This window comes from Diadema antillarum, unplaced genomic scaffold, assembly GCF_040938485.1.
Source record: "Diadema antillarum isolate AM-2024a unplaced genomic scaffold, OU_Dant_1.0 scf00000107, whole genome shotgun sequence".
In the NCBI taxonomy this organism is placed as follows: Eukaryota; Metazoa; Echinodermata; class Echinoidea; order Diadematoida; family Diadematidae; genus Diadema; species Diadema antillarum.
This window is the reverse complement of record NW_027270996.1, coordinates 2,172,131-2,186,323: the sequence shown is the minus strand read 5'-3', so window position 1 is coordinate 2,186,323 and position 14,193 is coordinate 2,172,131. Positions and strand designations below refer to the sequence as shown.

General features: G+C 39.8%; 1 protein-coding gene across 1 annotated transcript; it reads left to right on the top strand.

Annotated features, from left to right (window-relative positions):
- The first annotated feature begins 6,451 nt into the window (after positions 1–6,451).
- Positions 6,452–9,394, top strand: LOC139719230 (uncharacterized). The gene is made up of 2 exons (XM_071630659.1): positions 6,452–6,469; positions 8,699–9,394. Exons 1-2 carry the CDS (start codon positions 6,452–6,454, stop codon positions 9,392–9,394), a joined length of 714 nt encoding a protein of 237 aa, XP_071486760.1.
- The last annotated feature ends 4,799 nt before the right edge of the window (positions 9,395–14,193 follow it).

Here is a 14,193-nt window from a genome sequence, read left to right as displayed (position 1 = left end):
TGAATCTAATCTGAGTCAGGAGAAGCACAAAACAACAACAATAAGAAGAAAAGGAATGTTCTACTTTCCTTTCAATTGTAATTATGAGATCTGGCACAGACAGACAAGCAGATGGACAGACAACCCCAAATACTTTTATGCTTCCTGCACCCTTCTGAATATTTAAAGCTGGGGCATAGAAAATGCTGAGACAATCTTGGCATTATGGAACATGGAAAAACAAAACTGACTTTATAAATTACTCACCAGAAATATTTTTCACTGTGTAACTGTCAAGACACTGGCTTTCACCATACGATAGGACCACAACCAAGTAACCAATATCACGTGTGTGGTTGATCAACAAGGTCTGCCCAATGTAGCAACTCAAGGCACTGGTCTTACAAAGAACCACAGGACTAGTAACAAGAAGAGAAAAACAAGGAAAAAGTTACTTTTACAAGCCAAGGATGCCGAAAGGATTCAGAAATATCACTATGCCCCCTGCCCCCTCTCAGGTCTCCAGTCAATGTCCTTGACAGATCATTTACATGAATGACCTCCTATAGAAGCGTCCAAAGGTTAAGCTGCTATGTGTGACCATGCATCACAAAATGGAAAAAAAGTTGCACCCTATTATGGCACATTTCGGTAACTGCACATTTTGGTAAAAGAAATTTGTTACCAAAATGTGCTGACAGTGCACCTATACCTGATGGGGTTACTAAAATGTGAAAACACATTTTCCTCTTCTTCTTCAGAACCAGTGGGCAAATTCAAATCAAACTTAATGGGGATCATCCTTAGAGGGTTGGGTCCTAAGGTTGTTCATGTTGGGCATGTGGCAACCATGGGGAGCCCCCCCCCCCCCCCCCCGACCAAAAAGCATTACACTCAAGATATCTTTTTAGCTGAAGAATATAATTTGTTAAATGGGAATACCTAGGGTATCCCCCTTGGAGACGGGGGGGGGGGGCAAGGGGGATAACACATTTTTCATCTTCTTCAGAACCAGTGGGTGCAGATTTCAGGCATATTTTATACATGTAGATACCTTTATAGTTGATGAATATAAGCTGTTTAAATGGCAATATTTAGGATGGCCCCCTTGGGTTCCTAGAGGGGTGAAAGTTTAGAGGGGAATAACCAAGGGGGACGGGAAGAGAATCACATTTCCATCTTCTTCAGAACCAATGGGCAGATTTCAACCAAAATTGCTAGGAGAAATCCTTTCGGTAGAAGGACCTAAAGTTCTTTGTATTTTTTGGGGTAGGGGAGTTCTCCCACTGAAAGGGAGAAGGGGCTTAATTTAAAGAATTCTGTGTTGGAGCTTGGTAGTCCCAACTAAGCCCCATCAGATAAAACAAACAAAATCTAAATCCACTGTTTAATGAAGACGATGCATCATTTCCATTATTTTTTGAAACATTTTCATACATTTGCATAAATTTGCATTATGAAGAATTCCAACATTCGGTGCTGAAGTTTCGTAGTCCCAACCAAGCCATCAGATAAAACAACTAAAATCAAAATCCACTGTAAAAAGTAGAAGATGCATTTCTGTAAATTTCTAGAATAAAATAGATAAATTTGCATGAATTTGCATAATTAGTGAATTGCAGAATTATGTGTTGAACTCTGGTTGTCCCAATCAAGCCCTATCAGATTATCTCGTTGAGGACTAGTCCCAAGTATACTCAGGCAGGTGCAATGGGAAATGGGTATTGACGCAAAATCAGTCCATTCAATTTCAGCTGACCTATAAATATACATCATTTTAAAGCTTAGAGTCTGCTCTTTCAGAATCTGCCCTTACCTAAAAATCCATGTCTGGCGACTTTTTGTTGGTTTTGTGATGCAGAGTCACATATGAACATAAAAGATTTTGTGACAAAAAGATCTCTTTCAGATGGGCATATAGACTCTTTAATACTAGACAAGTGTGCAAACACATCCTTTACAAGTCATGTTACCAAGATAATTTGGAACTCTTGAAACTAGCAGGTTACTAAGTCCTTAGGGATAAAAAAAAAAATTCCATGAATTTGAATTTAATAGCAAACTGGACTATTGGATTTTGCTCACATTTGGTAGGGCATTTGCAACCTTAATCCTTTGATATATTGTATCTGACACATGTTTTAAATATGGAAACAGAATTTCCCCATGTTTGCACAGAACCATGATATCAGAACTTGCAATCACATATGGAAATTAACTGAGGTGACTGGATTTGCAGTTATCAATATCACTGCTTGAAGGAAACACAAAACTTTGCAATTCCGCAACTTTCTTGTTTTATAATGTCACAAAACAAGGAAGTCATGGAATTGCAAAATTATATAAAAAAAAATAATCATATATATAAATAGAAGTATTGGAACAAGTTCGCTCGGTTGACAGCAGGTTCATCCGTATTTATTGCTACTCTGAGTTTCATGCCACCTCCATGAGGCGCAATCATCACGCAATGAATCATTGCCTGATGATTGCGCCTCATGGAGGTGGCATGAAACTTCGAGTAGCAATAAATACGGATGAACCTGCTGTCAACCGAGTGAACTTGTTCCAATACTTCTGTCTAAAGCTCTTCCTTTGAGGATATCGAGCACTCTTCATAGAAGGATAGAATCATCTATATATATATATATATATATATATATATATATATATATATTGTAGTTGTTCCGCGTATTGGCAGTACTAGAAATAGCAATAATAAAGTCACAACAGAGGAATGCAGGGAATGCATTAATAGCCAATCTTGATCTAATGAATAATCTGAATTTTCGAGGAACCTTCCTCTTCTTCAAGGATGACAGTGCGAATATTCACAATGATTATTTAAAGAGCGAGGTGTTACTACCCTGCTAGCGCGCGCAATATGTGTAACCAAAACAAAAAAAAAAAATAATAGATAATAACAACAAACGCATGTTGTGCGCTTATGAGTGTCATACTTATGAGTGTCATACTTGAAAGTCTGCATCTTTGGCGGGGGTTACAAATCGGCGGAAGACAGGAAGTGGGCAGAACTGCGATCCATTGTTCGGAGCCGCAGTTTTGAAACAGGCATGAACAAAGATATTTCCTGGCTCAGCCCATACACTTTCTTCCGATAACTAATTTTAGTTGCTACTCCGCTATTGATAATTTCACCCTTGTAGAGGTCTTCAATTTATTTTTCTGGTACTAGACAACTTGCGCAGTCTTGATGTGTTACGAGTAAGCAGGCGCGCCGGAAGCAGTTTTGGATTGGGGGGGGGGGGGGGGGGCAAACATTGGAGGGGGCTCAAGATTAGACCATGCATAATATGTTACACAATATACACATACACACACACACACACGCACACACATCTATTATATATATATATATATATATATATATATATATATACATAAAGTGGCGTACGGTGGGTCGAAACATGGGGGGAACCATAAAGTAATTTTGACGGTCTGTATGCTTGCGTGTGTGTGCGTGAGCTATAATGGGACTACAATACATTACGGAATGTGATACATTCAACAACGCAGTCATTGAGGAACATCGTAAGTTTTCCTTACATGGATTATGGAATGACGGTGTGAAACGATCGACAGATTATATACTGTCAGCAACATAAGGTGAATGGCATAAAGAATAAACAATAAAATGCGAGCGAGCGAAGCGAGCGAGCTTGAAAATTTTGATATTCTGCAGTTCCAAAACTGGAGTTTTGTAGCTATATATTTCGTTTTGGAAATAAATGGGAGCGCATCGGGCGCAACTGCTGGCAATTATTGGCAGCAACATTAGGAGAATATCATAACGATTCAATGCGAGCGAGCGAAGCGAGCAAGCTTGAAAATCTTGACATTCTACAGTCCCAAAAAGGGGTTTGTAGCTACAGTATATCTTTCACTTTGGAAATTAATGGGGCGGCGCATCGGGCGCAACTGCTGGCAATTATTGGCAGCAACATTAGGAGAATGGCATAACGATTCAATGCGAGCGAGCAAAGCGAGCGAGCTTGAGAATTTTGACATTTTACGGTCCAAAAACTCCCGTTTGTAGCTATATCTTTCGCTTTGGAAATTAAGGGGGGGCATCGGGCGCAACTGCTGGCAATTACTGGCAGTAACGTTAGGAGAGTGGCATAACGATTCAATGCGAGCGAGCGAAGCGAGCGAGCTTGAAAATTTTGACATTTTACAGTCCCAAAACTCCCGTTTGTAACTATACCTTTCGCTTTGGAAATTAAGGGGGCATCGGGCGCAACTGCTGGCAATTACTGTCAGCAACGTTAGGAGAGTGGCATAACGATTCAATGCGAGCGAGCGAAGCGAGCGAGCTTGAAAATTTTGACATTTTACAGTCCCAGAACTCCCGTTTGTAGCTATATTTTATCTTTCGCTTTGGAAATTAAGGGGTGGGGGCATCGGGCGCAACTACTGGCAATTACTGTCAGCAACATTAGGAGAATGGCATAACGATTCAATGCGAGCGAGCTTGAAAATTTTGACATTCTAGAGTCCAACAACTGCCGTCGTAGCTATGTTTTTCGCTTTAGAAATTAAGGGGGAGGCGCACCGGGCTCAACTGCTGGATGCGAGCGAGCGAAGCGAGCGAGCTTGAAAATTTTGACATTTTACAGTCCAAAAGCTGCCGTTTGTAGCCATATTTTTTCCTTTTATTCATATATATACATATTTATTTTATTTTCTTTGTTTATTCATTTATTTTTATTATTATTATTATTTTATTTTTATTTATTTATTTATTTATTTTTTTTGGGGGGGGGGCTTTTTGGGGGGGGGGGGGCAAAAATGCGTTTTGCCCCCCCACTTTTTGGATTGGGGGGGGGGGGGGGGGGCGGCCGCCCCCCTGCCCCCCCCCCCACTTCCGGCGCCTATGCGAGTAAGTGTACCTCATGAACATAATGACATTTTTTCTTGTGTCCTTCTTTCTTCTCTCCTTATTCCCTCCTTTCCTACTTTTTGCTCTCTCGTCTCTCCTCTCTATATAATGCGTACAAGCACTTGACAGATTGTATCACTTCATTGCCATTATGACATTTCTATTATCGTTCATAATTATTGTCTCCTTTGTGCAGCGCGTGCCATCTCAGTGTGACGTCTTCTCTGTTATAACGCACAGTATGGCACTCATATATTCACGCAACTCAGCATGCGTTTATTGTTATTATTTGTTATCCTTTGTTTTGGTTACATTGAGACTACTAGTACGCGCGCTGGTGGGATATTGACATATCACTGTGAAAATCCATTGGCACCTTCATTGTATCATGTTTACTTCATTGCCTTCATGACGTTTCTATTATTGCTATTATTAGCCATGTCTACACCTATCCAAAAACTTGTAGTTATACTAACCACGAGCGCAAAAATGCGTTCCCTTAACCACGACAAAACTTCGATGCCGTTCACACCTACATGCAGTTAGCAAAACCTCGAGGTAAAGCTAACTACGATAGAAAAAAAGGGCGCCACGCATTGGTGACCCGGCGATTATTTTGCACCCACGTGGCCGTGGGAAAATTGAAATGTTTTGGTAGCAGCTAGCGCTACCGTTCCGCGTGATGATGGGAGGCAGTTTGCAGTATGAGTGGACCTACTCATCGACCGCCTAATTTTTATTTGCTTGATAAGAATATTTAACACTGGAATTCACGTAAAAACTTGACCTACGTCATTGAGAAAATCCAGCACAAGGAATGATGTTGTTCCTAGATCGACCACTATTTTTGCATTGACAATGCACACCGAAAGGAGTTGCATTGAACACTGTGTTGAACGAAGCATTTTAGAAAATGCATTGACATTACATTACGAATCGGTTAAAATATTCATTCAAAATTTTGTCCTTGATGAAAACCATCAACGAACAGTGAATGTTCGTCTTTTCCCAACACATCCTCAACAACCTTATACGGTCAAAGCCAAACATTTTTCGTATGTGCTCTGCGCGCAGTGCAGTGCATACTAAGCGTTCTATGCGCCAAAATACGCGGTCAGTTTCAGGGTGGTCGATGCGTAATCTTTCCGGGTGATTGGTTGTACGGTGAATTGAAGGGAGCATACTGTACTGTTTTGCATCACATCGTCCGTCGGGTTTTTTTTTTCCCCGAACTGAGCTAGCGAATTTCACGATGGATTTTGAGCAATTGCGAGGTTGTTTTTTATTTTTCTTGGCTTGTCACCTCTTGTATGATGGTTCTCAGCCACCACAGTCATTGCCGTATTTTCTGGTGATGAAAAATGCAATGACTAGGCGGTATTTGGATGAGGAGGAAACACGACGAGGACGATTTCAGCGGCATGTTCGTCACAGAATGGCATTGACCATTTCGTTCGAAGCCATGATGAATTTGCACCTTTCTCGTCAGAGGAGACAACGAAGGTGGTGGGTGTTCCCCAAAAGCCTTGACTGGTGGCAAAACATTGTACTGAGAGAGTGGGGCGATGAAGAATGGTTGGACAATTTCAGGTAAGGCTATATAATATGCATAATTTGAAAAAAATATGAAACTGAAACATCATTCAAAGAATTGTTTTTATTTGTTTTAAAAACGCACGTAGACCGTATGCAGGATCTTTTTTTTTCGGGGGGGGGGGGTTATTGCGATAATAGTGGGACAACGCAAGACATTCGTGCCTTTTTTCGTAGCAGCTAGCAGGGGAAGGTGAAGGAGAGCTAGGGTGTCCCCCTCGACCCCACACCAGGGAGCTTTCATGATTTTGACACTCAAATGATGCGATTTCATACACATCTGTCGTAGTATCTCTGACAAATTTTATGCAAAATAAAACACATAAAATAGGAGAGGGGTGCAGAGAGGGGAGGGTGTGGGAGGGGAATATCCCCCCCCCCCACAATATGGAGCTTTCCGGACTTTAGCCTTTAAAAAAAAAATTACTTTGAGAAATTCCCCGCCCCCGCTGCGTATACGGCCATGCACACATACACACACACACACACACACACACACAAACATACTTAGTGTTCCGGCTTTGCGCTAGGATTTTTTTTTTTTCGCTAGTCATGCGCCTGTTTCCAGATTTTTTTTTTTTTTGATACATGCATTATACACAGGCGAGTACAGCGCACATACCCCCCTCACACCAACTGCATGAATGTTTATATCTACTACCATTATTATTTAATCGAAAAAAGTATTTGCCCAATCCAACAACCACACAACGTTAGCTATAACAGCTATAATTAAGCCCAGTATTCTATGATTCCTTAAATTTAACGCAATCAAAGTCTCATTAAATGACTAAATCATTTAAAAGTGTTCTTGGTTTCATTTTTTTCCAATTATATCAAAATACTGTACCCTAAATCATGTCTTGATCACGTTATCCTCAATTTGCAGGAATCTAAATTACTTGGTGAAAGATCATCCCGAACTGCTATGATAGCTCTCACAGCCTTTGTTCTTTTATTTGATTTTGTTTTTATTGAATGCCTCATTGCTTATAATATTATTATATTCAACCACTTCTTTTACCAGTGGCTATGTAGATTTATTCCAAGAATTTATTTCAAGATGTTTTAAGAAATGTGGAATCAGAAAACAAATTATTTATACACGGCTTTTTTTTTTTTACAATGCAGGGTGACAAGGGAGACTTTTAATTACATTGCGGACAGCCTTAGACCTTACCTGGAAAAGCAAAACACTCGATTCAGGCGACCCATCACAGTTGAACACAGACTGGCTGTGACACTGTGGCGACTGGCAACCAACATCGAATACCGGAGCCTTGGTCACCTTTTTGGCCTGGGTAGATCAACTGTGTGTGCCATTGTCCATGAGACTTGCGAAGCAATTGAGCGACATCTGACACCAGTGCATATCAAGTTTCCTCGTGGGCAGCAGTTATTGGTAATTGTTCAGACAGCTCAGGGTTTTTGTTTTTGTTTTCAATTACCATGAATATATTGTAGGCCACAATTTCCACCATCGTTTGAGCTGCAAGTCTTAAGGTAAATCTTACAAATGTTGCAGTAAATTATTATATTATTCTACATTTCAATGCATGGCTATCACGACAGAAAATCCATGAAATTAATGTAATTAAACTCTTGTGGATTTGTAGTTTTTATAAAAAGTGCAAGAATATATGTAGGAAAATGTTTGGTGTATTAATGCATTTTGATACTATGTACACAAAAAAGGATGAAAAATTACCCAACTGAAGTAAATCTTCATGTGGATTTTCATACTACGTTTGAGGTCGAAAAAAAATGTGTAAATTTGCTAATTTAACAAGTGACCCTAACCACCCCCCCACCCCCACTCCCATCCAAACTGCGAGGACAATTAATGTAAGAAAAAAAAGAAACAAAAATCAGTATAAATAAACAAATGAATAAACATCATTATCAGTATCAATATATACAAATGCAAACAAATAAACAAATGAATATATATATATATATATATATATATATATATATATAAAATGATTATAGGTTTGTAGACACCAAAACATCATTTTGTCAAGATAAAGTTTTGGGTGTTGATAGATACAGTATTTCAGGCCTCCAATCATAATTTAGCATGTTAATTGCTCATGACTATTAAAAAAATAATCCATTATGGCACATGAAAACATATTTAGTATTAAGTTCTGCGCTATATTAGAGCCAACTATTACTATGATTATTATTACTTTTTTCACTTTTGATGTTTTTCTTTTCTTTCAGGATGTTGTCGACAAATTTGATACAACTTTAGGCTTCCCCCAGGCAGCAGGTGCTATAGACGGAACACATATACCCATCAAAGCCCCAGAGGAAGCCAAGGAGGATTATTTCAACAGAAAGCACTTCTATTCTGTCGTACTGCAGGCCGTTGTCGACGCAGATGGTCGGTTTATCGACACCAATGTCGGTAGGCCAGGGAGCGTCCACGACGCCAGAGTCTTTGCACTCTCTTCGGTGAAAAAGCGACTTGCAGAGGGTATCCTGTTCAACCCCAGTCCAACCAGAGAAATAAATGGCATCGATATTCCATTGGCTCTCCTGGGTGATCCAGCATACCCTCTCCTCCCTGGCCTACTAAAGGGATACACCGCCCACCAGAATCTTACAAGGCAACAGCGAGTTTTCAATAACCGTCTCTCGCGAGCACGTTTTGTTGTCGAGCATGCTTTTGGAAGGCTCAAAGGCCGCTGGCGGATACTGAACAAGAAGAATGACCTCCATCTCTCTTTTATGAGAACACTTGTACAAACTTGTTGCACCCTGCATAACATCTGTGAATCCAACGGAGATCCATTCCGTGCAGCATGGATGTATGGTGTTGAGAACAATGTTCCAGTAAACCATAACAATCAACGTCCACGAGCAGATTCCTCTAGAATTAGAGAAGCGCTTAAGCAATACTTTACCATCCATTGAACTACATTGTGTACTGGATTTTTTGGTTTCAATGGTGCGCAGCCCATGAAAGTGTTCGTGTTATATAAATACATTGTATCAGCAGAAGGGAATGCGATAGTTACAATTTACCGAATATTGTTCTCATGCTCATAAGGAAGTTAATATATTGAAGGGAAAAAAGGGCAATTTTGTTCTACTTTCTCATGGGATGTGGGAAAAATACCATTTTAAGAAAAATCTTATTACAAAAGTGGTAGATGCAACAAGTAGTATTTTATTTACTTAACAAACACAAGGTGATCCATTGCTCTGGTTGAAATCATCAATACGTATACACATTACAAAGTTACATATCACTAACATACTAAAAGCATAGGCCTACTGCCAAATTAAGAGGACCCAACTGATACTACACTTTATATGTGTTTTGAAAGAAAATAGACTTACATGAGGTATTGTGCTTTGTTTTTTTGCTTTTTTATGTAATTTCATGTGATACCCAATCAACCCATCTGATTGACTAATTACTGCAACACACATTATAATAATGCCACAACACACATTCATACTTGGTACCATATTACATTAAACCATGTCTCCTAAACTTGTGTTAGGTTACCATGGCAACTGTGAGCAGCTAGTCAAACACGCAAGGATAGCGCAATACGTTGCATCCCCTTGCCTGATTTTTATTATCTACCGTAATATTAGGCTCATTCATGCTGGCTAAATGTCTCAAACCCTTAATTACAATTTGAAATTTGGTCAAACTGTACCAGATGGGCCCTTTAATTATTTTTTTTCAAATGAAAATGTAATAAAATATTACAAACATAGAACTGAATTTACTGTGGCGTAAACATTCTATAGAGTGTTTTAAGAAATGTGATACTGCTTTATACATCAATTGCATTCATACTTGAAGTGTTTTGAGTTGCACTCTACATGGTAAATTTTATTCAGCGTAGCTGCTTTGATGTATACGATATTGTTGCTCTAAAATATTTACAAATAGTGTTTAAGCTTTATTTCCATTCCATTGAAGCCAATTTCTGAGGTAATTCTTTGGTTAAAGTGAACATCATGTATATTTTTGGAAAACCCCCCTCCCCCCCCCCCCCCGCGAGTCATTTGGCTGAAGAAAAAAACTGCAAATTAAGCATTTTTTTAAAAAAAATGAATCAAGCTAACTGCGACTCAGAAAACCTGGAAAACAATAAATGCAATTTTAGAATTTTTTTCAATGAATTTCGCTAATTGCGACTCAGAAAACATGGCATCACAGACTTTCACTATGAATACAAGGTTTTGGAGAGCAATGCAATGAAAAAATCTTGTTAATTTCTTTGATTCAATTCAAACCCTTCGGTGAAAAAGCGACTTGCAGAGGGTTTCCTGTTCAACCCCAGTCAAACCAGAGAAATAAATGGCATCGATTCCAAGATTTCAATAGAAGTCACGCACTTACCAACATACATACTTCCCACCCTGCTTTTCCCATCAAACATTTTTTTTTTTTTAATACATCCCCAAATCATTTTCCAAAAAAGAAAACTATATACAGAACAAGAAGGTTTAAGATTCAGCTTCTATAACTAACTTCCAGCTTTGGCACAAGGTGTCCAGAATCAATAAATTCAGACTGGATTTGATGAAACACACACAACTCTAAAAATAAAAAAAAAAGCTTCCTACAGAGGGAGGGTGGATACCCACTCCCACACCTTACCCCCTCGCTCGCTCCTATGGCTCCCAGGTTCGGTCCCCTTGCTCCTCGCAAAGTATAGCTCAGCCCCCTCCCCCCTCCCCTCCCTCCCGCAGTGTCTGTATGGAGGATGCCCCTCGCAAACCCAACCCCACTCCTCCCAAAAGAAAACTCAATATAAAATGAAACTTTCATGTGTATTCACAATAAATGAGATTGAACATTACAAATACCGTATATACTTTTAAATGAGGAACAAAATAAAATGTCATTTTCTTCTTATTGCGGAATTCCTGTTAAGTATTGCAATACACTGGTAGTGGATGGCCATGTCGTACACGATTGGTGAAAAAAAAAATGAAATAAATGCTACAACTTTTAAGAACGCCCAAAAGAAAATTTCAAGTCATACCGGCGCCGCTAATTGCATTCATTTTAAAGATTGTGGTACACTGGGTGTTCCTGTTGCTGTTCTGGTTGTTGCTGTTGCTGTGGATTCTGCGAATAATGCTGTGCATGGAAATGAGGCAAACGAGGTCCGACAGGATGTGGATGCTGATGGTAATGCTGGTATGCAGGTTGTGGTTGTTGTGGTTGATGTGGTCGATTTGTCTGTAGAAACATGCTCATCAAATTTCTAAAGTCTTCACTTCTCCGCTCTTCCCTTCTCTCAGCAATTTCCGCATTCTGGCGCATGACATTTATCATGTCCCGCATCATATTTGTGTCCTCTTCTCTTCTCCTTTCCTCCTGCTGTCTTCGACGATCTTCCGCAGCGAGATAGCGCCTATCTGAGGATTCCAGCAGATCCTTCATTCGCTTAGCAAATGCACTGGCTGTGTGGTCACTTCTTGTGTTGGCTACTCTCTTCTTGCCTGTATTATGGATAAAAATGAAATTTAAAAAAAGAATAAAAAACTTTTCAACAAGATGTTCAATTTACATGAAAATTTCAAACGGATGCAGAACACCATCTGGGTCTCCAAAGTGTTAAGTACTTCCCGTTGGTTATCCAAGAAAATAGAAATGCAATCACTCAGCATTATGTTGCATAATTTGTTATGAAAGTTTTCCAAAATATTTGAGTAATTGTCAGGAGAGAAATTTATCTTTGATTTTGCCGGTGAAGTGAAATCGAATCTGGTTGAGTTTGCAAAAGATTTAGAGCTTTAAAGCTGTCCTAGAAAGCCACTAGGTCAAATTGCAAGAAAGTTGACTGTCTGGAAATTTATATGAAATGAGACAAAGCAAAAGTTAAAGAAATAGCATGGCAACAGCATCCCCGGTTTGCAATATTATGTATTAACTCAGACTATAGAAATTGAGTGAATAGAGGTGTTATGTAATAGCTCCCATCCAGGTGGTGGCTAGGAATGTTCTCTAGCTCAGTCGAGACTCAGCTATGTCAGTGTCACTAGGGTGTTGGTTGTAGTTTATTGTTCACAAGTTCATGAGTAAAGATGTTATGTAACAGCAGTCTAGACGATGGCTAGACATATTGTGTAGAGTTTCAATAGGGCTATATTTAAGCATGATGATTGGATGATCCTTTTTGTGTAGAAAAGGCATAAAAAAGCAAGTGTATGGGAGTGTAAGGGACTTTAGTGTTAATCTCTATGGTTAGGGAAGCTAATAAAAAGCTCAGTAATGTAGAGGATCGAGGAGAAACACTTCAATCAGACATCCAGCATAGATCTCCGCTTAGGCAGCAGTCGTTTTTCTGGGGGTTTTCTACGTCGGTGAGATGCGAGCTCCAGCTGCCGATAAAACTGAACTCGGACAGTTATGATCCGAACTTTGGAACGGAGCTCAATCTCCATTTGCCTGCTCGCCGTCGCTTGAGCTCGGGCATCGCAGGTCAAGGCATGAGTCTGCGTGGTTGCAGGGATTAGTGAAGGCCGAGGAGCTGAAGGGACCGCCGATAGGGTAGCGTCTAGCTGAGTGGCCAAGTCAAGGGGTGCTTCCAAGAGACAAGCCAAGCGACTGTGCCGAGGTCGACGACGAGGGTATCGGACATCGATGACGACTGAGCCAAGCTGAGGGGATCACCAGTTCAGGTCATCCAAGACAACCTAAGTTATGTATTTGTGATTTGTTTCATATTATATTTTATGCTCAATGCATTGTTATGAACGAGAAAGCTGCAAAGATTTGAAAGATTAAACTCGAACATAACTATATAATATACGAACAGTTTGAATTTCCATTATTTTGGTGTCAGAGTAGCAGGGAGAAAAAAAAAAAAAAAGTCACTCACGTGACAATTTGGAGGTCCCACCGAGATACTGCTACCTGATTAGAAAAGGTTATTCACATACTCTTTTAACATGTTTTAGGCTTAAATGCGATGTTTGTGTTTCATTGAAATTTCATTGCTCAATCACACGCATTACCGTATTACTGTGTGTTATTATTGTTGATATAATAACTGTTTCGTACGTTTGATCGGAAACATTACCCCAGTGTGAATTGTGCGAGTATGTCGCCTTACGTGACAGTTTGATTGAAGTTTTTCTCCCCAAGGTTATGCCCTTGGTGTTGCCTACTAGAGGCACATGTGTGATATAGATTCGGGTATTGAATCTGTGTGGAGTGTTGCTCCGTTTTTAAGGTTACGCCCTTGGTGTTGCATGTTATATGCATGTTTGATTGATTCGGGTTTGTGTGCATGAGTCTATGTGGAGTGTTACTCCTTTGTCAAGGTTACGCCCTTGGTATTGCCGGTTAGAGGCAGTGTGATAGATTCGGGGTTTGCATGCATGAATGAATCTGTGCGGAGAGTTATTTTACACAAGGTTACGCCCTTGGTGTTGCCTGGTATAGGCATGCTTGGTATGTGGAGTGTTGGTTGAGTGAACTCGTGTCATTTCACATTGCCTGCATTCCAGTACGCTTTTGACAAGGTACTAGCGGTTTGGTATGTGGAATACTTGTTGAGTGAATTTCAGCTGTTTGTCATTTGCAATTGTACGCTCGTTCGGAGATACTAATTGTTGATAAGTATACGCTGGCTGCAAGGTAGTACTTTTGTCGGACTTTGATAGCTAGGTGCTAGTCAGCTGTTGTTTTGTGCGACTACACGTATGCTTAGTCTGGAAGTTACATAGTCAGT